General features: G+C 36.3%; 1 protein-coding gene across 3 annotated transcripts in view; it reads right to left on the minus strand.

Annotated features, from left to right (window-relative positions):
• The window catches only part of LOC136033125 (uncharacterized), a 118,207-nt gene that overhangs the window by 29,404 nt on the left and 62,411 nt on the right, over window positions 1-26,392 (minus strand). For all 3 annotated transcript variants that reach the window (XM_065713754.1, XM_065713755.1, XM_065713756.1), the window contains 2 exons: window positions 9,954-10,085; window positions 8,892-9,021 (listed from right to left, as the gene is read on the minus strand). In XM_065713754.1, the coding sequence (XP_065569826.1) occupies window positions 8,892-9,021; window positions 9,954-10,085 (262 nt within the window). The remainder of the gene's footprint in view (window positions 1-8,891; window positions 9,022-9,953; window positions 10,086-26,392) is intronic.

A 26,392-nucleotide genomic window follows, 5' to 3' on the forward strand; every position in this document is an offset into this window, starting at 1 on the left:
TTTTATACGAGCGTCCCTTCCATAATAAAGATATATGCCCCCAGATCATAACTTAAACCGCCTGCCAGGGGGAAGGTTTTTTCGATATTGGAGTTTTTGTTACCCGACCTTTGAACTATTTCCAACAAAATGTTTGTCTCAAAATTTTTATCTGATGTATTTGAGAAAAAAATGAAGTGGACGGGGGTCTAGCTGCCATCTGACCACTTTTGACTCTTAAAAAGCAAATTAGAATTTTCAATTTCCAAGAAAATCATCCTTCTCTGAAGTTTCTACGAGTTTTCTTTCCATAAGAACTTTATACACCCTGAGGGTATAACTTAAAACGCTTGTCTCCGGGCCCTCAGGGGCTGTGTTGATACCGAAGTTTCTGTTATCTGGACCTTTGAACTATTTTTAACACAATGGCTATCTCGAAATTTCTTCTCATACGTTTAGGGGAGAATGGTGTTGGAGGTAGGGGGGACTAGTTGCCCTCTGATCTCTGATGACTTTAAAAAACTAACTAAAACTTTTAACTTCCAATCAAATGAGCCCTCTCTGAAGTTTATATGAGTATCCTTTACGCAAGAACCATATTTGCCCCAAGTTCATAAATTATGGTGCCTGCCTCCGGCATCGAATTACGGCCCTGAAGGGTTTTTTCTACCACGCAGTTTTTTGTTATATTATATTTGAACTAATTTAAACAAAATGGCTATCTCAAAATATTTAGTGGATGTATTTGGGATAAACGGGCCTCGACGGGGGGCTAGTTGTCCTCCAGTCACTTTTGACTCTTAAAAAGGACAATAGAACTCCCAATTTCTAATCGAAAGAGCCCCTTTTCAAGTTTATATGACTACCCCTTCCATGTGAATTGCCTCTGGGAAAACAAAAAATACTAATGATAAAACATTTAAGCCGTATGCTCTTTACTATAGGCATTGTAATAGCGTTGCATCTGATAATTCGGGTCGATCTTAGCAGATTTTGTTTTACTAATAGAAACGTTTACTCTCTTCAGTCTCTTCAGTACACTGAATTTAGCACTGATATTAGAGGCAATCTTGAGCGAAAAAACCGTAGTTTGAAACGTTGGTTGCAAATTTTCTTCGATGTTCGAACAACAACGTCTTTAATTAACAATCATTAAAAAATAAAAAGCGAATATTTTTGTTAAATAGATAATTCTTCTATCTTTTAAAAGAGCTTTACAGGGTTTGAGAGACTCTTTTGTCTTATTCTGTTTGACACTAAATGATTCACACACGGCACCCTCTAGCAGGCATTATAGCACGAATGGCTTTCTAAGGATTTTCCTTCAAAAATATTCGTTTACACTAGAATCGACCGTTTAAACATTATGAAAAAATCCCATCAGAATTTCATCAAATGACTCCTAGCAATTGAAGACAGCGTGGCACAATGTAACAGCCGAGACGACACCCTCTGGAGGCACATTATCGCACCAAAGGTTTTGTCAATATTTTTCTGTCAAAAATAAGCTTCTATACTAAAAAATGACCATTATTTTTATTTGAACAGCGGAAACCTATCATTTGAGGTTAAGATTTTTCATTGCAATTCCCAGCCTTTGACACTGAATGAATGAGACACGGCACCCTGTAGCAGGCATTATAAGGCCTTACATAAGGCATTTTTTGGGCTTTGTTTCACAAAAATATTCGTTTACACAAGAATTGATCGTTTAAACTTAATGAAAACATCCCATTAACGTTTCTTCTGACGACTCCTAGCAATTGAGGCCAGTGTGGCACAATTTGACTTCCCCGATTACACCTTCTGAGGGCACATCATCACACCCAAGGAGCTTCCAACCTTTTTATCTAAAAAAATAAATTTATAAACTAAAAAATTACCGCTGTTTTTATTTGAAAAGAGGAAACCTGGCATTTCATTGTTTTATTGCGATATCCCATGCCGCAAATCTGAACGGCAAACGATGGTATACTAACGAACAACTGAGAAATGAAAGAAAAATTCACTCACTAAAAACAAACAAAGCAGCAATTGAAAAAATTGGAGAACTAGGTCTCCTGATTTTTAAGGCACGCCAAACCCAACATTCCACTAGACTCAGAGAGAGAACAAAAAAAGATGTAAAGCTGGAGCAACCGCCGATCCACTCATCCGCCGGTACCTCAAGTCATTTGTTCCATATTTCGTAAATTATTATAATGGTGACTTGGAAAATAGCTGTTAATAAACCATGTGTGCATTATTTAATTTTCTAGGTGTTTTAAATTGTTTTTGACATCCGCTGTTATTTTTGTAATTTACAAGAATATTAAGACAAAATAAAGTGAATTTGAATTTTAACCATTGTGTTTCCTGCGGATACCCTTTGAGACCTAAGGGGTTGATGATGTATTTATGTGATTGGGTAAGTGGTTCAGCGTCTATTTCAGGGATAACTAAAGTATCCCTTGGAGCTGACATTCTAGCTTCTTGACGGTTCTTCACTAGCGGGCCTCGAAGCTAGCCTTTAAGAAAAACATTCTATTATGTAACGCCCAAAGCCTATTATTTAACAATCAAAAATTTCCTGATTTGGTGGGCCCCTGAAGGTTTTTTTTTGGCCTTATAGGTTTTTAAGTAATTGATAATGCTTTGCTTAGAAAACGTTCCCTATTAGGTAACATGCACCACCACCTTAAAGAAAATATTTCTTATTACGTAACATGCACCTGCATCTCTTGTAAAACACTCCTTATTACGTAACTTGTACCTGCGTCTTGCCCTAAGGAAGTCGCCGTTAAATGTTCTTCGCCATTAAGGAAGAAATAACAGTAGGTATGTGTGTCGTAAAAAGCAGAGGGCCATCACTACTCGAATCTTCCTATACTAGGTTATAGAGGTCAAAGTAGATGTATAAAATTGGAGATTTAGCCAATAAGAAACAATTTGACAAATTTACAAGTTCGCATTGACTTTATGAACGCCAAAAAGCCCCCCTCCTCGCTTCCTAGGAGAAAACTTAGCTATTTCTACTGCCACAAAAAACTCCAAATTTCGTCTCTTCATTCCCTATATTTTGGCTATGCTATTCGAATGTCCTGATATTACAAGAAATACAATTTTACTGGAAATGAAAATGCAAGAAAATTCGTTGATTTCAACTATTATACTGAAAGTTGTACAAATGTAACATTATACTGAAAAGTCGTACAAATGATATTATTAGGCCACATAGAAACGGCAAAAATTAGATTTGCTACCAATAGCTCTATTTTACAATGTTGTCTACAAGCGAAAAAAGGACCAGAATTTTTTTGAAATAAATGAATCTTCAATGCATCTTCAGAATCAAACAGTTCGTGGTAACAAAGTTGTAGTAAGGAGCGACCCGACTCAATAGTAACCAAATCTCTAAAAAATGAAATTTGATATCAATAGCTACATCAAATGAATCGCATTTTAATGCTGATTTTAAATATATAAGTTTCATCAAGTTTAGTGTTACCCATCAAAAATTACGAGCCTGAGAAAATTTGCCTTATTTTAAAAAATAGGAAGAAACACCACCCAAAAGTATTAGAATCTTAACGAAAATCACACCATCAGATTCAGCGTATCAGAGAACCATACAGTAGAAGTTTCAAGCTCCTATCTACAAAAATGTTGAATTTTGTATTTTTTGCCAGAAAGCAGATCACGGATGCGTGTTTATTTGTTTGTCTGTTGTTTTTTTTGTTTTTGTTTTTTTCCAGGGATGATCGTATCGACACAGTGGTCCTAGAATGTTGCAAGAGGGCTCATTCTAACGTAAATGAAACGTTCTGGTGCTCTTTTTAGGTGACCCATAAAATTGGAGGGCACCTAGGCCCCCTCTCACGCTAATTATTCTCCCAAAGTCACCGGATCAAAATTCTGAGATAGCCATTTTATTCAACATTGTCGAAATACCTTATAACTGTGTCTTTAGAGACGACTTACTCCCCCACAGTCCCCATGGGAGGGGCTACAAGTTACAAACTTTCACCAGTGCTTACATATAATAATGGTTATTGGGAAATGTACAGAAGTTTTCAGGGGGATTTATTGGTTGGGAGAGGGGGGAGAAGAGGCAGATATGTTGGGGGAGCCTTCCATGGAGGAATTTGTCATGGGGAACGAAAAGTTCCATGAAGGGAGCGCAGGATTTTCTAGCATTTCTTCTTACGCATATGTTTAACTTCTTACGCATATGAGGGGTTCACCTCCTCCTAATACCTCGCTCTTTACGCTAAAGTATTTTTAGTAATTTCAACTGTTTATTCTACGGCCTTTGTGATTCAGGGTCATTAAGGAATTGGGACAAAATTTAAGCTTTAATGTAAAGAGCGAGGTACTGACGAGGGTGTAAACCCCCTCATATACGTAATAAAAACATGCGAATACAGAAGTTCGTTACGTAAGCTAATTCGTTACTTAAGTATACCTTTTACTAATAAAAACGTTCGTAAAAAAGTAAAAGTTCTAGTTGCCTTTTTAATTAGCCAAAAAATTGGAGGAAAACTAGACCTCCTCCCCCGCTCCTTTTTTTCTCAAGATCATTCAATCCAAACTGTAAGAAAACCATCTAGCAAAAAAGATAGATATGCAAATAGTTAAAATTCTAGTTAATTGACTTCTTGCTATCTTGGGAAGGGTTTAGGTTAAGAAAATGAAACTTTCAGGGATGAATCTACAGACTAAAGTATGTCCTGGGAAGGTATTTTGAAGCAACTACTTCCTCTCCTTCTCCCTCTAGAGGGCCCTGACCTTTGATAACCTTTAAAAATATGTGTGTTATAAAAGTGAAACCTTGCAAAATAGATCTTCTGCTTAATTGAAGTACAACAAAATTGTTTTCAGCTTCATAACTTTGCTCAATTCCATTTTATAAGGTTTTAAAGATATGCAAATACATTTCCTAAATTTTGAAAAAAAAACATTGATATGGCTCAGAATTCTACTCAAATAACAGGAATTGTATTTTCAAAACTAAAGGCAGAGAAAGGGCAACTGTTAACTGAAAATTAAGGTAAAATGCTGTTTTGTCAAAATTTCAACAGGTATAGACTTGTCACGTAGGTGAATTTCTGGGCCCTCCAGAGGGAGAAGGAGTGGATGTGGGTACATAAAAATACCTTCCCAGGACATACTTTAGCCTGTAGACCCATCCATGAAAGTTTCATTTTCCTAACCTAAACCCTTTCCGAGATAGCAAGATGTCAATTAACTAGAATTTTACCATGCAAATTTTGTTTTAATTATTCATCTGCGGAGAGCCAAAATCAAAACATGCATTAATTCAAAAACTTTCAAAAATCAAATAAAAAAAACAGTTTTTTTTTAACTGAAAGTAAGGAGTGACATTAAAACTTAAAACAAACAGAAATTACTTCGTATATGAAAGGGGCTGCTCCCTCCTTAACGCCCCGCTCTTTACGCTAAAGTTTTTTACTGTTTTAAAAAGTAGAGTTGGGAGAAAGAGTCAAACGTTACCGTAAAGAGCGGGGTGTCAAGGAAGGAGCATCCCCTTTCATATACGAAGCGCGGCTAATTTAGTAACATAGGCAAAACGCTTTTGTATAACGAAATACTACTTTAAAACAAGAAATTAAAAATGTGAAGAATAGTGCTGACAGTCGAACAAAAATGACTTTATTGGTCAGCACTTTAGCGCCTGCAGGTTGCCCATGGAATTTTTTCATTTCAGATATAATTGACAAAAGCCGGTTGCTAAGCTGTTCCCAAAGGGGGATCGGTGGAGTAATTTAGATCAAGAAGATCAAAGTACGATTGAGCCCAGATTACCTAGGAGATGCTTCTTTTGAGATCCCCTTAGCATTGGTGTGTGGGAATCATCTTGGAAGTGTGAAAAATTTCAAATATGGCCCTTAGACGTGATGGCAACGATTCTAGGGAAACCGAATACCCTTTCGAACATGGGCGTACGGAGGTGGAGGCAGATTCCGACCCCACCCCCTAAAACTAAAAATTTACAATAGATAGGGCTGAAAAAGCAGATGGCTAAAAAAGCTGTTGATAAAAGGTAGATGGTTGAAAAAGCTGGAAATAAACAGCTGGAATGACAGAATAAAATTCAAACAAGAAGCATTTATGTCTTGGAAATTTTTAGCTATCCCAAGAAGATTAATGCTGCAGCTTATCGAGGATTTATGATTTTTGGTAATTACTTATGAATGAAGATTTCATAGGCATGATAGAACTTGCTGGTAATGTTAGGTTTTGTGAACAGCTAATATATAACTTCAGCTCCCCCTGCCCTTCATCACAGAATTGGCTGACTCCCCTCCCCTAGACAAGAAGTTACGTATGCCCATGCCTTCAAACCCTGCTCTTTACACTAAGTTTTACAAGTGATTTCCCTAAAGGATTTTGACAAGTTTGCATATCGGCCGACTGCATATCAATCGGTTACCGATTGCATGTCAAAACACTAAACATTTTATTGTTGACGACAAATTAAAATACATAGTTCTTCATACTCGAAGCACGTTGATAAAAAGAGCAATATTTTATCACATTGCCATTATGCGAAACATTTATTCTCAACTGAGCATCGAAGCATTTTATAACAACTGAATTTTTAGCGTAATGAGCGACAATATAAAGAAGTCTTGAAACGAAATTTCAAATTTTGAACAACAATTTATCAAAATTATGTCTAGATTTGGTTTATTTACTCCATGCAATAACATTGGACTGTCCTAAATATTGCCCCCGGCCTTCAAAAAAAGTTCATTCTTTGCATGAAAGTCAAATTTTCTGCCATACTGATATGAATAACCTAAAACAGAAATTAAAAAATTTTGGGACTAGAATTACAATTTCAGGGTTGTGCTCCACTCCCCCCTTCATGCCCTAGCTTATCTACTAATATTCTTCACAGTAGCTGGTATACTGATACGGAACGATATGAAACCATCAATAATGTTATACAATCGATTTACATTAGCCTTTATTTTGCATAGACTTCGCATGGGTAAATTCCTCTAGGGACGAATGCGCTATTGAGTAGTACAACAGCCTATGTATGTACCTCAAAGTTTATACAAGCACGTTTTATGAAGTTCCGATCTGAGTATCTGAGAATTTTCGCTCGCTAGCTAGAGTTCCTATAAATTAGGGCCCTATTTTAGCTCCATTCACGCCAAAATAATAGCTTAATAGTACAAAAGGGAAGGAATTGGCACTTTGCATGTTGGCAGTACCTTTTATTATGTAAGATCGGTACTAGGGCTTTGGATTTCTGTTCAAAAGAGCCATCTCTTGCAAACACTAAGAACACTGTAGTCGATATTCTGTGCATCGAATCTAGGGGCATATTCTGTGCATCGAGATCACCCTAGAGAGAGAAAGGAAGAAAATGCATCCGTGACCATCCTTCTCCGGAAAAATCTAGTCTTTGCGTCTTTTTAAATAAGGGCTTGGAAACCCCCAATGTATTGTCATCAGACAAGATGAATTTGATTGTGTACTTTCCACCAGAGACAGCACTGTAGGACTGCCTAAGTAATGTCCTCGATGTATCTTTTTCTACTCGACCAATAAGAACCTTCGGAGGCCACTAATTTTGCAGTAAATTAAAAGTTACAGGGCTCTTTTTAGGATTCAGAAGGACTTAGAGTGCAACCACCCCTCTCTTACGCTCTTCTCTACAACCCCACCCCCAGTAGCCCCCAAGATTTCTCATAAAATTTTGAGGTAGTCATTCACCCATTTCGTTTGGGATAATCAAAAGTTCCAACAAATATCCCTCCAATAAATATAATCTCAACCCTCTGGGACTAGGTCTACAAATAATAAAAATTGTTTGAAAATAGTTTCTACAATCTAAAAAAGGTTGTTTTTTTACTCAGTGATTTGAACAAAACTTTTAGGGTTCGTTCTCTGGCCCAAAATGAACAAATATTTTGTTGTAGGAGGGGAATGATTAGAGAAACCGGAAATGGACCACAAACATTCCAGTCCAAGGTCAGTCTGATGCTCATATTCAGGAGTACTTGATCCAAGAGGAACCTGATGTACAAAGAATTGTGCCTCGGGACAGTTCTTCTTCCCCTCGAAAATAGAGCTCACAAAACGGCAATTTTTTTTTTCCAATGGGCTTGAAACTTATATCCTTGAGCCTTTAGGTAAGAGGACCCATTGTTGTAGGATAAATAGGAACGGATATACCCTCCAAAAAAAAAAAGATCCAACAAAGGTTTCAAAAGTTCTTTTTCGCGGACAATTTATATGGAAGTGTTGTTGCAGAAGCTTGTAAAGGGGCTCATTTAATTGGAAACTCAAATTTCTAGCACTCTTTTTAAGATCAAAAGGGATTGGAGGGCACCAAGCCATCTTCCCATGTTATCAGCATAGAAATTTAGCCGTCGGTCAGAGGAGTGGAAATTTTTTTACTGATAAGTTATTTTAATTCAGAGAACTGGAAGATTTAATAGAAGCAAAATAAATTAGAAACGAGGTAAAAGAAATGAGGCTAAAAGCTATTTCGGAAGGCTCTTCCATTATTCTAAGAAAAAGACGAGTCTATTATACCTTAAGGCAGATTTATAATCTTAAAAGGCAGGAGTGGATCTAGAGCAAAATCTTAGGGGGAGGGGGAATATGAAAAGGGTACCAATAAGCAAAATCTTAGGGAGTAGCCCAATATGACAAGGGTGCCAACAATTGATCAAACTGATATTTTTTTTTAAGAAAAGAACGAAAAACAGAAAAAAAACAAGGAATTTGCGAGCCAGAAAAAATCTTGTGGGAGGATCCGCCAGACCCCCTGGTTCTGCCACAGCTCAGAGGAAAATATGAGCGGGATACTTAAGAGTAAGTTATAACAGTTATTTTGAAGTTCTTGGTGGATTTCGTTTTCTTTTTTTTAAGAAGCAGTGAATACTTACAACAGAGTTCCAATGCTTGCATCCGTTTGAGTGACAGTTTGATCAGTCGACTACCTATTATTTCCAAGACTGGGAGGATGGCATCCCAGAAATCTAGGCTCATATATTCAGAATTTGCCATTTCGAGGACCTATAAAACAAACAAAAAAATATTCAGGAAAGCGAAAACTGAAATGAAGACGGACACATCTGTTTTTATTTTTAAGCATAAACTTTCCATGTAACAGTGGAAACTTCCTTCAGGCTTTCGTTTATTGTTGACTACACGATGATGGTCCTATGACCGCCAAAATTAATCCGTATCTTGTCTCTGATCATTCTCGTTATCGCTTTCATAACTCCGACAACAACTGCCGCTCATCCTACTTGCAATGCTCTGATTCAGTCAACTAGAAAATGCCACTATATTAATGCCTTAAGAAAATCTATAAATTTTCTTTTATTCCAGGATGCTTTATTTTGTTTATTTTTGTTTTTAAATTCAGTTTTTGAATGCCTCTCTAGAATGAATGCCTCTCGTTCAAGTTTGAAATGATTATTGGTATTATTTATTGCTTATCAATCTAGGCCATAAGGCCTTGCGGTGGGAGGGATATGGCAATGTGTTTATCTTCTATTGTTTCAATTTATTCTAGAATAAATTAACGTAATCTAAAGGAATTACAACAGATTCATGGCCAAAAAAGATCAAGACATTAAGTTTCTATGTTTAAAGACATTCTTTTGGTCATTGGGCATCCCATTTAATTTAGAACTCCCTCAAATTTAAACTATCACAGGAAATTTTTCTGTTATGGAAGCTGTAATAAATTTTTGCTAGATAAATATTAAAAAGATTTTGACGCTTTGAAAGATTTCAAACGAGAAAATCGTTGGTCCCTTGAAACTGTGCTTCTGCAATTTTTTTTTTATCAGCAAAATATTTGTTAAAAGTTTGTTTTCTTGCTGAACAGAGTATTAACAGTAACATTTGTTCAAATGGTAAAAAAAAATTTAATGTGTGCCATTATTGCCACGATGATGAGCTTTGAAATCAGCAATTCAAAGTGAAAAGAAGCTTACCTGAAGATTTTCAAACCGAGTTAATGCCTCGATTGACTCTGGACCGTACAAGTTACTGCCAGCGATGAATGACAGATGAAACAAGTTAGGGCAAAACCTGGCAAGTGCTTCCAAACCCGGAGGTGTGTCGAGCTGCAATGAAACAATAACATGTTGGAAAGAAAATGTTAAAATAAGACAAAAAAGAGCACAAATCTACAAGTTTTGTCTATCAACACTTGGTCTATCAAAACTTTGTCTATCGGCGAGATTTTTAGCCAGTTTCTAGTTCAAAGTCTAGGCCAGTGTCTGAGAGAGGATTTCTTCAACAGTTAAAATCTAAATCTTAGAAATTGGAATCTAGAATTCTAGATTTCACCAAGATTCCGGTTCCTTGTTCAAATTTTTGCCCAGTTTCTAATGGAGGATCTCTTCAATAGTTAAAATCTAGATTTTAGAAATTAAAATCTAGAATTCTAGATTTCACCAAGGTTTCGGTTCCTATATCAAAGTTTAGGCCAGTTTCTAAGGTAGGATTCCTTCAATAGTTAAAATCTAGATTTTAGAAATTGGAATCTAGGATTCTAGATTTCATCAAGATTTCCGGTTTCTAGTTCCAAATTTACGCCAGTTTCTGAGGGAGGATTGCTTCAACAGTTAAAATGTAGATACTAGGATTTGAAATCTATAATTCAAGATTTTACCAAAATTTCAGTTCCTAGTCTCAAGTGTAGGCCAGCTTCTGAGAGAGGATTGTTTTAACAGTTAAAATCTATATTTTAGAAATTGGAATCTAGAATTCAAGATTTCACCTAGATTTCAGTCCCTAGTTCAAAGTTTAGGCCAGTTTCTAAGGGAGGATTGCTTCAACAGTTAAAATCTAGATATTAGAAATATGAATCTATAATTCAAGGTTTCACCTAGATGAAGTTCCTAGTTCGAAGTCTAGGCCAGTGTCTGAATGGGGATTGCTTCAACAGTTAAAATCTATATTTTGGAAATTGGAACCTAGAATTATCGAATTCACATTTTAGAATTCTAGAGCACCTAATCAAAATTTCAAAAATTGTAAATGGTATTCCCTGATTTCAAATCTAAATAATAACTTGTGTTGCATGGACCATTCAGTCGCAATGGCATTGTGTCCTTATAGTGAAATTTTAGGAGATGCTTGGGAGTTTCATAGATTTGTATTTTAAGTTGTTTTCCGGCCAATCATATTCTGAATTCATTTATTTAATAAAAATTTCTCACGAGGCTGGATGAATGTTTCCTTGGATATAAAAATTCTTAGTTTTCAGCCCCCATACCCCGCCCATTTGCTTACCCCGCCCATACACCTTTACCTCAGATTGCTTCTTATTTTAACCAAACGTTAGAAAAAATCCATTTATTCAGTTAAGATAAGTGGCTGTTACCATCATCAAAAAAATATTTTGCTTCCTATATTTTTTTTTACGCTACTACCCAATGGTGTTTTTTTTAGAACTTCTTCGTACAGTTACCACCCTTTCCATCCTGTATATGAAGCATTATAGGAAGAAACGTCTAATTAACTATTTGCATAAGACAAGACAAAAGTTGAATTATCCAAAGCGTTTTCTTCATTAAGATTAAGTTCCCCTATTCTATTTCTGGAAAATATTTTGAATATTCGACTAATAAATTTTTGATTCTCTGTAAAATAGTCTTTCTTCGTCAAGATACAATTACAACTTCATTCTCATTTTAGAAGTTAGCTCAAGTTCCACGTTCATGATCATCCTATAAATATAGATATTTTGTGAACACCACTTACTAGCAAGCACTTTAAGTTGATAATAGCATATTCGGCAATATCTTTAAATTGCTATTTAAGCGCTTTCAGAAGTTTTTTTTCTCTCTCATAAATCCCATGTCCCTCGTCACAAACGAGTTCGTTTAGCTTGCCTCCAGAGAAAAAGAGATAATTTATTCCAATTTACGACTATATTCAAGGAAAATCAAGAGAAATTAGCTGGATATCTGAGTAGACAAAAATATCAACAATAGTTTTTAGAGAAACACTTATTATCAATGGCGTCTGCTCCCAAATTAGGGGGCATGGCGCAACATTTACTTCCTCAAAATCTAGGGGAAGGGGGTTGTTTTTTTTTAGTTGAAAATACCAAAAATAAGTATTTTTCGAAACTTAGGGGGGACAAAACCTAGGGAGGGCTCATAAATCATTTCCTGAGCTGGAAGATCTGGTTTGTCTGCGAGATTTTACTTTTCTTGTATACATAACCGAAAAGCTAAGTATAACCGAAAGCATAACCGAAAGCTTTGTATAACCGAAAGCATAACCGAAAAGCTAAATACCGTTAAATTGCAGCTTCAATGGAAAAATAAATATATTGGTGGAAACATTTCAAATTTGGTTTCACTCACAAAAAGGGTGAAGATGTGGGGTAAAAAATCTTACCCAGGGTGAATACAGACACTTTGCTGTTGTTCGAAACAGACCCTTAACAAGCAAAAACCTTAATAGCCTTGTTATAACAATTAATGTAAAAAAAGTCCTTCTGATGAAAGTAAAGAGCAAAGGAGATACTAAAACAAAACCAAAGTTATTGCTTTGTAGTTTATGAAAAATATATCTACAGTATTGGTTCAAAGAAACTGATTCGAACAATCCCTAAATTTGCAAATTCCTGAAAAACTAGCGCTTTACTGAGAACTAATCTTATTTGAAGTTTTGAGAGAATTAGAATTATGTAATAAGATTACTGATCTTGTGGCCTGTGAAAGACTTTTGAGAGTCTTATAAATTGTCTCTAACTTTCTGCAGTCTATTTATTTTCTACCCCTAATCGTGTTTTGTTGCGTCGATTTTGTGTTTTCAGTAAAGCGCTATTTTTCAGAATTCACCAAATTTGAGGGAATATTACGAGTCAGTTCATTTGTACCAATATCAAGGAGGCACACTCGTGCCTCTTTAAAGAGGCGAACCACGACAATGTTAAGCGATCTTCGGTTTCAGTGGTCGCAGAGGGATGGGGAGGGATGCATTTCGTAGCCCGAGCTCCAACTAAGAAACCTGCCAAATTTCATCCCCCTCCGACTTTTCCTTCATGGGGAAAATCTGGCCGAAAGTTTCGACCCGCCAACCCCCCCCCCCCCTTTAACGTTGTCCGATCGGGCAACGTTAAAGGGAAGAAATTCCCTTTAACGTTGCCCTAATTGTGAAGAAATTCACAAGTTAAGCTCCCCTAGGGCCCAGGAGCTTATCCGCGAAATTTCAGCTCGATCCGATAACTCCTTCCCTGTTTTCCAGAAACCACGCATAGCCACTTAATGTTCATGTTCTTTTTTTTCGCCACGCCTATAGGTCACAGCCGACATCGGATCTGGGTGTACGAAGACTCATTCGACGCGGAATTCTCCGAGTAATTTTCCTGGAAAGTTTCGTCGGGAAATCTTAACCCCCCGATTTTCTAGCTTAGAAAAACCCATTTCCCCATAAGAGCCCATGTTAATTTTTGAAATTCTTAAAAGTTATTTAAAAGTTATATTTATACACATGCAGGTATTTTGACTTCAAACATGCCCGGTTAGCTCAGTCGGTAGAGCGTGGGACTTTTAATCCTAAGGTCAAGGGTTCAAGTCCCGTATCGGGCGGTTTTTTTTCACAAAATATGAAAAAAACTTCGTTTTCTTAAAGAGTTAAAGAGGCTGCGTCCCAAAGTCGAACCTTAAAACGTACAGGAATTAGGAGAGGCAGTCCTAATCCCTGTACGAGGAGTACATGAATTATCAAATTACATCCACCATGGATTGTAGAAAAACGTACAGAAATAATATGAAAAAAACTTCGTTTTCTTAAAGAGTTAAAGAGGCTGCGTCCCAAAGTCGAACCTTAAAACGTACAGGAATTAGGAGAGGCAGTTAGGGGGCTGCCGCCCCTCAACTGCCTGGACAAAAGTCTTTAAAAGCGGGGGGTTTGGGGGGCGGCAGCCGCCCAACGTCCTCTCCTAATTCCTGTACGTTTTAAGGTTCGACTTTGGGACGTAGCCTCTTTAACTCTTTAAGAAAACGAAGTTTTTTTCATATTATGGCAGTATATATTGCATAAACTACAAAGCAATAATTTTTGTTAGTTTTGAGTTTAATCTCCACGCTTTACTTTCATCGGAAAAACTTTGTTTTAATTTGTGTTCGTTTTTAGTTTTTAGAATAGAAACAGTAATTCTTGCACAAAGCTTTTTGATTCAAAGCCATGAAACTACAGAAGTCACATGGGTTTTTTGGTAAAACAGGAGACTATACATGCCTAAGTTTTGCTTCATATCCCCCTTAAACTTCTCCAACGAAAATTTGGAACTTTGTCAAACAAAGAGTGCGAGGGGTTTATTATTTTTAGTATGTTTGAAAATCTGAAGATAAAAATACCGTTGTTTATTAGATATTGTTGTAGTCTATATGAAAGAAAGGAGTATACTTTCGTTACTTTTGCTTTTTTGACTTCAATATTTTATGAGACTTAAAATGTTGGACAAAAAAAGGTGCAAAAGAAAGAAATACAAAAGTAAGAAAAAAGTAAATATGCAAAAGTCAATAAATTGCTAGGCCTTAATTCACGAGCCGGAAAGTGAAGCACAGAAAAGATATAAGAATTTCTTATCTTTGTGCCATCGAATTAGTTTGAATTTTACCGAAATGGTGTCTAAAGATGTGTTGAACCAGATAAAGAAGAGATAATTGCGAACGCTCAAGGTAAAAGCATTTCAGAGAGGTTTCAGGCTCTTTGTTGAAATCCCTATAAATTTCTTTCCGTAATAAACGTTTACTATTAATATTAACTGAAATAATATTTGCCATTTCTAATTCAGGCTCAAATGGCAATTTTTTTCATAAGACGTTTTTCCTAACGCATTTCTTAGCTTGGTTGCTATGGGCTGTGGTTTGCTCTTTACTAGGTCGATATAGGGGATCATGGAGTAGCACCAAAAAAGAGGGATTATAAGCCTCTGGTTATTGGTTACCGACCATGTTGATGGGTGTGGTACCCTTTTCATGTTTCCCAGCATACTCTAGAAATTGGATAAAAAATGGCATTTTTGGTATTATAAAGCCCTTTAAGATGGAGTTATCGACACGAATTTACAAAGAGCACGTCGATATGATCTGAGCCTTAGAATTGAACATTAAACTTCTGTTTATGATGTTGCAGGAGCCTGCTAGTCCGCCCATAACTTATGATACTTGCTAGGGGGATGGAAGAGGGCATACAAGAAGGAGGATTGCAAAAAGCAGGTTTAAAGACTTCAACCATGTAGATTTTGACGGTACCTCTTTCATGCAAATTATCATTTCCACTCCAGGTACGGCACCAAAAAATGTCATTTTGGTGCCATATGGCACAATAACGGTGTTATCAAGTCGAAAACTAAAATCACGTATATGTTAAAACAGTCTTTCAGATGAGACCTTAAACACCTCCCTATGATCTTGCAGTAGTCTGCTAGTTCAGTTGGTCAGTAGACGATTTATGAAAAAACATTAAGGTGGCTGGGGGGGGGGGAGCATTTTGAGAGGGGGAAATTTAACCCTTAGGTAATAGTACCCTTTTAATTCTTTCTAACTTTTACCCAGAGTGCATTTTTTGGTGCTGTGTGACGCTTTATGACGGCATTGTCAATTGTAATCTTATGCAAAGGGATTAGGTATAAACTAACTTTTGAATGAGTCCTTGAAGAGATCTATGTGATTTTTCAGTCTTCTGCTAGCGACAAAGAAAAGAAAATAAAAAAAGAGGACGTATCAGTGACAAAAGGGATTTTCCTTGTTGTTCTAGGTGGGGACCTGTAAGTTTCCTGTAAAGGATTTTTGACAATGACAATTCCAATAATATAACTTTTTTATCCAACGCCGCTTTAGAAGGGCTTTCAAGCTCATTTTCAAAATCCCTGAGAATTGTTTTCAAAATAACATTTTACTGTTAAGATTAATCAAAATAATAATTACCATTCCTTAATTTGCTACAAGTGGCAATTTCTTCACTACACAGTTTTTTTTTTGTTTAACGTATTTTGAACTTATGGTTGCTACGGGTCGTAATTCGCTCTTTACTGGGTTTAAACTCTCAAAACATTTCTACTTTAGAACAATTCATCACATCTTCTTTTGTAGACAGTGGCGCCATTTCAGAAAACTTCAGGGGGGGGGGCATCCAGCCTTAAAAATTTTCGATGATGCCTTTAGGTACCGTTAAACCTTTGGAGTTTGCATTTTGTAGCTTATTTAGGGACCAAACACAGTATCAAAATGGAATATTTACTGTTTAAATAAAAAAATTACGTACAGTTACTTCAGCAATGGATATCTCCTTTGCTTCATTTTTGCGAAGTCGTCGACAAGCTTCTCAAAATCAAGCTCCTTCACTTCAGCTTTCTCAGAGAATATAAGCAGCAAATGCAAAAGTCGCATGTTTTCCATCCTTGTCCGGAATTAGTCCTTCACAAACGTCAACACAGACAAAAAACGTTCATTTGAGCACGTTGTGAGCGGGAGTGTGAGGACGACACTAACGACCTTAAGAAGCTCAGAATAAGCTTCTTTCAATCCTCCGAGGCTTTCGAAGACATCTAAAGCGTTTACCGGCTTCTGTGGAAGCTGCGACAAAAATGCACGAGCTATTAAAGCTTGACACTTCAGCTGCATGGTATCGACCAGTATCCCACCTGTTCCCACCAGTATCCTACCATATCAAAGTATGTCACGATCACAAGAAGTAAATCTGAGTCCATAAAATCCTTGGATTTGGGGTTAAGGCAACGTGTGGCTTCTAGCACTGGCAGCTGGATAGAAAAATGCTCTTCAAACTCATTTAAAACTCTGTCCAAAACCTCGTAGAACTCTCTCCACATTTTGTCTTCTGTTGTTGTGATTTCGGAGTCAATGTTGTGCTTTCCAATTGTTGTTGTTGTCAAGTTTTCTCTTAGTCTTCCGGATATCTTATGAACTCATTTTGATTTAGCAGGTAGGGCTGAAGAGAGAGCACTTGTTTCCGACAGATCATCTTCGACATAGGACACGAAAATATTCGTCATTACGATTTTCCTCAGTTCGTTCTTTGTTGCACTGATTAAAGTGCAAGCTTCTGAGATGACCAGATCTGCTGCCTGTAGTTGTTCAGAAAGAAATTTTATCACTGCAAGAGCTTCGTGAATGACATGCAGACTGAATATGGTAGGGAAACAACTCTAGCTGGTTCTTAAGGCCCGTAGCTTCTGTCGCTGCCTCTCTGTTAGAAGATTCTTGAACTACTGACAGAACTGCAAGTATGCAGTAATATCTAACCAGGATCTTAGCCACTGATCTATACCTGTAATAACAGTTTTTTGGGCTTTGACGAACAACTGGTATCGACTGTTGCTGTTGGAGACAAAACTGTAAACTCTTTGCAAAACTGAAAATACTAATGAATTCTTCGTACTTTATGCATACAATCGCCAATGACAAGGTTAAGTCTACGGGAATGAAGGTGTGCGTACACCACTCATGGTACTTTTTCCCGGAGACGGGCCTGTACTCCTGAAAATTGTCCACTCATTACACTGGCCCCGTTATAGCACTGTCCAACATACTTTGACCAGTCAAAGCCGACACCCTTTATTTTGTTGCAATAGAAGTTGGCCAAACTCTCAACATCAACCTTGCGCATGTAGTAGCAACCCATGGACCTGTCTTTGATTTTCAGGTCATGAACATAGCGCACTAAGATCGCGAATTGTTCTTTTTTCGAGAGGTCTTTTCTCTCTTCAGCAAGCACGGCAAAATACTTCGCTTCTCTGACTTCTTTCACGACAGTAATTTTGGTTTTATTTCCTATGTCCTCAATGTAGTCGTTTTGGTACTCGTGTGACATGTAATGGCCATAGGCTTTACAAGAGTTTTTCATCAAGTCCGGGATGATTTCTGTTAAAAGATGTATTTTATCTACGAAATTCCCTTGATTGGCACTAGATTTCCCTTCACCATGGCCGCGAACCGCGAGACTTTGCCGTCCATGTAAGGCTGTAGGTTTTGGTAGAGCTTTAACGTACTGTCTATTCTCTAGTCTTTCATTTTCGCGTTCTTTGGAGAGGCATGACGCAACAGATTCAACAGAATAAAAAAGGGTGGAGGTATCCATTGGTGAATGCAAGCGGGTTTAGAAACCGTTCCTTTGCTTGACGCAGGAAAAGTTGAATGGTAGGGTTTCAAGTGGTAATTTGATTTTAAATGACCAAATCACAAAAAAAGGTAAAAAGTGGGTACGTATGAAGAATTGGTGTCAATATGAAACTTTACTGAATTTTAGAAAATTCAAGACAGAAAATACATAAAATACAGAGATATTGCTAATACTCCATTTTGATAGCCTCATACCATATAGTGTCTTCTCTAATTGTCAAAGGAACTTTAGCACAAGGTTTTTGAATTACCAAAGACACGATATTTTCAAAATGCTCCACCATTCACAATTTAAAGTTCCCTACCCCTTCCGTTTTTAATTAGCAGGACAGCATCTTTTTTTTTTATTCTACAAAAATGAAAAAAAAAACAACCCAAAGAACACTTTTTAGGTGCCATTTGGCACTTTATGATTGCCTTATTAAGTCAGAGTTATAAAGAGCAATTAAATATAAAAATAAGTTTATAAGTGAGCCCATAATTAGCTCTCTATGATGAAAATGTGTCAAGTCAAGCCTTTCAATTCCAACATATGGTCAAGCCTTTCAATTCCACAGCTACGCACGCTCCTCCACCAACCTAATCTATTTAAAGCCTCCCTCTTTACACCCTCCCAGGAAGTTCCCATTTCCTCTAAATCTTTATTTATGACATCCTCCCAACCCAGACAAGGACGACCTGCTTTCCGTGTAGCCCCAGACGGCTGGCCAAAAAGGACAATCTTCGGTAATCTGTCATCCTTCATCGGTAGAACGTGGCCTAGCCATCTCAACCTTTCTTTCATTATAGCCCCAGAAAGCGGGATGGAATCACACTTTTCGTACAACTTACTGTTTGAAATACGGTCAGTCAGCCGGGTACCCAGAACAATCCGTAGGCAATTTCTCTGGAAAACATCTAGTATATTTTCATCTGCTTTTCGGAGTGCCCATGCTTCAGAGCCATATTTGACCACTGTCATCACTGCAGCTTCCAATATTCTAATCTTGGTTTGTAGACTTATCTTTCTATTCTTCCAAACTTTTTTTTAACTGTGAAATAACACCCTGAGCTTTAGCTATTCTAATTTTAACATCTTCAGTGCTCCCACCATCTTTACTAATAATACTACCAAGGTAACTGAAGCTCCCAACCTGATCAATCTTTTCGTTACCTAATGTCACCTGTTCATCTTCACTTATTCCTAGCCTTAGTGACTTAGTCTTTTTAACATCAATTTTCATGCCTATTTTAGCACCCTGAACTCGTAAAACCTCTAAAAATTCATTCATTTTGCTCACACTTTCATCTAATATGCTTAAATCATCAGCATAATCTAAGTCCAAGAGCGTTCTTCCTCCCAATTTGATTCCATGGTCTCCAATTGCCTTTCCTGTGCTCCTTAAGACGAAGTCCATCAAAATGATCCATATAAAGGGGGATAGAACACAACCCTGCTAACTCTTGATTTAATACAAAACCAGTTGCTAACCTCATTTCCTACCTCAACCGCAGCAGTATTATTCTCGTACATAGCGCAAATCACTTTAATGTATTTTTCTGGTATACCATATAACGATAAGACCTTTGTTAACGCTGTTCTATCAACAGAATCGAAAGCTTGCTCATAATCGATAAAACTAAGGACCAAAGGGGTTTGACATCGAAGGGACTTCTCAATTATTAACCTAAGAGTGAAAACATGGTCGAGACACATCTTCTACCTTTTCTAAAACCGCATTGTTCTTCCCTTAAAACTTTGTCTACAGCATGTCTCAGTCTAAAAGTATCATATTATTCAGTAATTTGCTACCTACAGAGACCAAACTAATGCCTCGATAATTACGACACTCACTCTTGTCACCTTTCTTAAACAGTGGTTTAATTAAGGTTGTCCTAAAATCATTGGGTACTTCCCCTTTTTCAAAAATCATGTTCACAATCTTCAGTAGCTTATTCCTAACCTGAGAGCCACCATATTTAAGAAGCTCATTAATCATACTATTAGCACCTGGGGCCTTATTATTTTTAATCCTTTTAGTACTGTCGCTAATTCTTCCTCACTAAACAAATCTTCCTTCACATCCAAGGTATCACAAACTTTTTCATTTTCATCTATATCTTTTCCTGCAACTGTATCTCGGTTTAGCACATTCTCAAAATGTTCCACCCATCTTTCTTTAACTTTTTCCTTATCACTAATTGTGGCCCCATTTCTATATTTAGCTGGGACTAGTCCAGATTGGCTACTCCCTTTCAATTTATTAACATGCCAGTATAATATTTTACTATTATGCCGTCTAGCCGCATCTTCCAGATCCTCAGCAATTTTATCCATCACCTCCACTTCACATCTCCTTAGTTCATATTTTAATGTTTTCTCTACTTTCTTTACATTCCTTTTGTTTTCATACGACCTATCACTCAGATTATTTTCATACAAACCCCTTCTACTCTCTATTAAACCTAAAGCTTTTTCACTAATATTCCTAGTTGCAGTCTTAGCACTCTTCCCTAGGACACCATCAGCAACTTCACAAATTGTTTTTCTGAAATTATTCCATTAATCTTCCACATTGTCAAATTTTAAACCCTCAAGTTTAGTACTCAACTGTTCATGGAATTTTTTTCTCAAATTTTTATCCTGAAGTCTACCAACATCATAACTTTCCGGGAGGGAGTTACCCTTCCGAAATTTCAGCTTTAAATTAACCGTGTAAGTTTAATAGTAAGAACAAAAATTGTTCAGGACAAAAAGAAGTACTACCCCAAACATTCAACTTTGTTTTTCTAATTCAAATGTTGTGTTAATACAAACTAGAAAAGTGCCCCTAATTTAATAAAAAACTTTGTAATTTAAATTAAAACATGTATTATTTCCCTACTTTGTTGGGTAGCTCACTCCAAGGTTTATGAGCTGCAAGGTGGCTCTCTCGCTTATAATTTTCGTGACTACTGTCCCAGAGGGTAGGAAATGTAAACTACTGAAATCCTTAATTAATAATGCTGAAAAGAACATTTTCTCATAGAGTATTGAGCGTGTTATTGAATTAAATTAATTATCTTGCAAGAATTTAAATAATGAACTTAGTTTTAAAATAAGGTGAATAAATGAATAAGGAAGGGGCGTAAAAAAAACAGTTTAAGGGCAAAAATTTAGTAATTGCCTTTTTAAGACCTTACTTAGAAACAAATTCGTCCTTAGTAAGCATCTCATAGAAAAATTGTGCTAATTAGTCTCCGTAAAAGTAGACAGAATCTATTTTAGCCTACAACACTTCCCTCTCAAGGGACAGTTAAAAGATATTGCTGAAATGGCTACGGAAAGGGAAGTACTTTTACTAGTTCTTAAGGAGGAAACTAGTAAATTGATAATCTTGATTCGACACTTAAACTGATTTGTAGGCACAGTGCACAGATTGATGAAAGCCATTCTATTCATTGAGGAGATCATGAAAAAGTCATTTCCGTAGTCCTAGAAAATGTTCAAGGCTTACCATGCGTCAAGTCTTGGTGGACTGCGAGGAAGTCTTCATGCCAAACAGGGGGGGGGGGGAGATTGTCAAATTCCTGGGAATAAATCTACTAGGGGACAATCCACAAAATGATTTTAATGTAAATATTTATGCAAAAGTTTTAATTTCCTGTAGTATCGAGGTGTTTTATTTTTGTAATCTTATTTCAGCTTTTTTTTGAACGAGCAAAAAGTCAAAAACTCCGCGACAAGGTAAATTTTTCCCAATTTTTTTTTTTGGAAAACAAAAAAAATTGGAAAACAAAAAAATTGGCAAAAAAAAATTTCCCAAAATTTTTCCCTCTGCTTGCTAGAAAAAAGAGCTATAGGTCTTCAGGGTTCAACCTCCCAGTCACTGGCCTCCTGTAGCTTCAACTCTCAACAGCCCTGTGCAGTAGAAATGTTTAAATGCACTTTCAACAATGGATTTAAATATGTTTAAAAATGTTTCAACATTGATCAATATGAAAGCTTTAGTCTCTGCGAACCAAGAGTTCTGTTCACTAAAAAAAAGAAGAGAGAAAAAAAAATCAGTCTCCTTTCACTGGAGTGACTTTCAATATCTCAAACGTTGCAATGATCTGAAAATTATTTTTGAATTAATACTGCTATAAAAAAGAGCTATATGTCTTCAGGGTTCAGCCTCCCAGTCACTGGCCCCCTGTAGCTTTTGCTCTCAAGAGCCCTGTGTCGTAGACATGTTTAAATCCATTGTTTAGACAATAGATTTAAACATGTTTAAAAATGTTTCAACATTGATCAATATGAAAGCTTTGGTCTCTGCAACCCAAGAGTTCTGTTCACTAAAAAGAAGAACAAGAAAAAAATCGGTTTCCTTTTACTGGAATTACAGCCCCACTTTCAGTATCCCAAACATTGCAATGACCTGAAAATTTTATTTGCATTAACATTGCTAAAAAAAAAGAAAGAAAGAGCAATAGGTCTCCAGGGTTCAACCTCCCAGTAATTGATCTCATGTAACTTTTGCTCTCAACAGCCCTGTGCAGTAGACATATTTAAATCCATTGTTTCAACAATGGATTTAAATATGTTTAAAAATGTTTCAACATTTATCAATATGAAAGCTTTAGTCTCTGCGGCCCAAGAGTTCTGTTAACTAAAAAGAAAAACAAGAAAAGAAAATCGTTTTCCTTATACTGGAGTGACAGCCCCACTTTCAGTATTCCAAACATTACAATTATCTGAAAATTTTATTTGCATTAACATTGCTAGGAAAAAGAGCTATAGGTCTCCAGGGTTAAATCTCCCAATTACTTGTCCCCTATAGCTTTTGCTCTCAACAGCCCTGTGTAGTAGACATGTTTAAATCCGCAAAGGCTATTCTATGTCTCCTTCTCAGTAGGATGAATGGCTGGAAATTTTCTTTGACTAACTTTTGGGACTGTAAGCTATGCAATTTCCCCCTTAGTATAGTTTGTTGCGAATAGTAAGGGCAGTTTTTGGGGAGCTCTCTGTGGGATGGGGGTATTTCAATGGAAGAACATTCCATGGGAGGGAATTATTAAGGGCGATATTTGCCAAAAATGTTATTGTTCCTTGGAAAAATTTTCCTCAGGGAAACAATTGTCTGTGAAATTTTTTCGTTGAGGAGGTTTTCTGAAGAAAATTTTCCACGGGGGAAAGATCTCGTGAAAGATCGGGAGGAATTCTCCTTGGATTTCCCAGGATTATCTGATAAACGATTAGAAGTTATATAGGAAAAACAAAACAAATTTTTTTCAATTGAAATAATGAGCAGCATCAAAACATATAGTGAACAGAAACTATTACGCATATGAGGGAGGCTACCCCTTTCCTCAAACCCTCGCTCTTTACACTACATAGTGATATTTTATCAAATCCTTTAAGAACGACTGCTGAAACATAAGGGCCGTTTAATTGCAATAAGAAGCTTTCTTAAAGTTGTATAAAACTTTAGCGCGAAGAGTGAGGGATTGAGAAAGGGGCAGCCTTCCCCACAAATGTAGTACAATTCCCTTTCATTTAAGTATTAATATTGCTCCTTAGTTTCGGTTGAAACTTTTTTTTAATGAAATTTTTTTTTTAATGACTTATTTTTCTTATGATATGAATGGCTTGACATTTAAGTTGGCGAAATATTTTATCTGGATCTAGGCATCATATTTTTTGGATCTTTCTTTCTCACCCACTACGTTTTCTACGTATTTCTGTAGTACAGTAAGTATTTTCCCAAAGATAAGGACCATATAATATAAAAAAAATAGAACATTTCAGTGAAAGAAATCACCAAGACTCATTTTCACTGTAGAATGCAAAGAGAACGACATATGGATATAATTATTTACGTTATGGCATTATTTATTCAAGTCTAACTTCAGTTTTATGAATTATAATTTAAGACCAGTCTATTTTCTCCTGTTTTTATTCATTTCTGGAAAACTGGTATGCGTCAAGGACCGCTAAGGGATACTGAGAAGGGAAAAAAAGAACCTCTAATTTTTTGGGAATGTTCTTTCTTCTAATTTTAAGTGTCAAAATTTTAGTATTAAAATAAACGTAAAATTTTAGACTTTCCCGTTGACAGCAGATCATTCAATAAGTTCCAAATCATTTTTCACCATTTTGTGAGTTTTTTTGTAATTCTATAATCTTTATATTTTTTATTCAAAATTCGCCTTTTTTGAACATTTTAACATTTATGAGTGGCAAACAAAAAGAAATCTTTTCATGAATATGGAAGGACCTGTTTTAGGCGACCATAATACTTCATCATACGTAAGGTATATACTGGATTATTACTGAATTACAGTTATATAAATTAATCGTTCATAAGTCTTAGAAATCAAACTATTCAAGGAATTTTGTCATACAATTTAGGTATTTAAAACTTATTTATTGTTGCTTCTATAATTACACATGCCGTGAATAAACCGACAATATTAGTTGTTTTTTATTTTAAGCATCTGAATTAAACAATGATTAAGGTACAGAAAATGATATAGAACATAATGAAAAGGCTTGTGACGTTTTGGAAGTGAAGAAAATACATTTTTCTTCGTTATCTCTAATGAAACAGTACTAAAAGGAAGAATAAGGCCCCAGGCGCTGAAAGTGTGGTAAATGAGTTTTTTTTTTTTAATTATGATTGTTGTGAAATTATAGATAAATTAATGAAGATTATGAATATTATTTTTGAAAAAGGGGAGGTACCTAGTGATTTTAGGAATTTTTCGATTAAAAAAGGTGATAACAGTGAGTGTGGTAATTATAGAGGCATTATTTGGGTTTTTGTAGGAAGCTAATTACTTAGCGTAATGATACTTTGTAGACTTCGAGATGCCATAGAAAAAATTTTCAGAGAAGAGCAATATGCAAAAATAGACTCGAAAATGAATGTTAAGAAGGCTAGGTCGCTTAGACTGGGAATGAGTGAAAGTGACGAGGTGATGCTGGGAAACGACAAGATCAATTGAGCGGATAGCTTCACTTATCTAGGAAGTATTATTACTATTGATGGTGGATGCAGTGAAGGTGTTAAAAGTAGAATCACCAAGGCCCCAAGGTATTTCTTCACAGTTGAAAAAAGTTTGTAAGAATAATGAAGATTTATTTGCGAACAAAGATTAGAATATAGGTAGCTACAGTGCTGAAAGGGGTCAAGTGTGGTTTTGAAAGGTGGGTGGTCCGAAATCTGGAGGAGACTTAATTAGATATTTTCCAGGGAATTGCCAATCGATTGTTTTGGGTACCCGTCTGACTGACCGCATTTCAAACCGTAAGCTCTTAAAAATTTTGTTTCTATCCTGCTATCTAGGACTATAATGAGAGAAAGGTTAGGACGGCTAGGATATGTTCTGCAGATGATGGATGATAGATTGCCAAAGATTTTTCACCCCCTCCCCTTATTTGGGGCCAAACGAAGCAAATTTCGTCCCCAAATCTGGTAGAGGTAGGTCGCAAGGAAGGATTTACGAGAAATTAGAGCTTCTTGAGACGGTGTAAAGAGGAAGGATTTAAATAGATTGGCTGGGGGAGGAACGTGAGTAACTCTATAGGCATCAGGAGGCTTCATCCTGCACTGAGTTTGTGCAGTAGTCGTAGCAGTAGTAACCTTTTTTAGATGTATCCTCTGAAAAACACACAAAAATTTTAAGCACGATTTGATGAAAAATTCCCCTGGGCGATTCCTCTGGAACATCTCCACATGTAAGTCGGCAAAAAGAAAATGAGACAAATGGAAAGGATTTTGTATAATATTCTGTCAAAATTCCTGTAGCGTCAAAATTCCCCTGGAAAGATTACCCTCAGAATTTCCCTCTCAATGGAAAATTTTCTCGAATATTTTTGATAACTTGGAAAGCGCACTAGAACTTTTCCTTTCCGTTGAGCACTTTGCTCATGGTTTTGAGCCATTAGTTTGATACAATAGCTCCAGGGGAAAAATAACAAATAAACACTCATCGGTGATTTTTCTTCTAGCAAAAATACAAAATTTTACATTTTTGCAGATAGGATACTTAAAACCTCTGAAGAAGGGTACTCTGATACACTAAATCACTAAACACTAAATACATACTCTAAATCACTAAACGATACACTAAATGTTTTATCAGAATCGTAGCTTTTGATGGATAACACTAAAGTTAATGAATATTATATATTATGCAAATAAATAAATTAATGTGTTAATGAATCTATAGTCAGGATAAAAACAAATTCTTTTGATGTATCTATTGATGTGAAAATCTATTTTTTAGAGTTTCGGTTTCTATTGAGCCAAGTCGCTGCG

Source organism: Artemia franciscana, chromosome 11 (genome assembly GCF_032884065.1).
Source record: "Artemia franciscana chromosome 11, ASM3288406v1, whole genome shotgun sequence".
Classification (NCBI taxonomy): Eukaryota; Metazoa; Arthropoda; class Branchiopoda; order Anostraca; family Artemiidae; genus Artemia; species Artemia franciscana.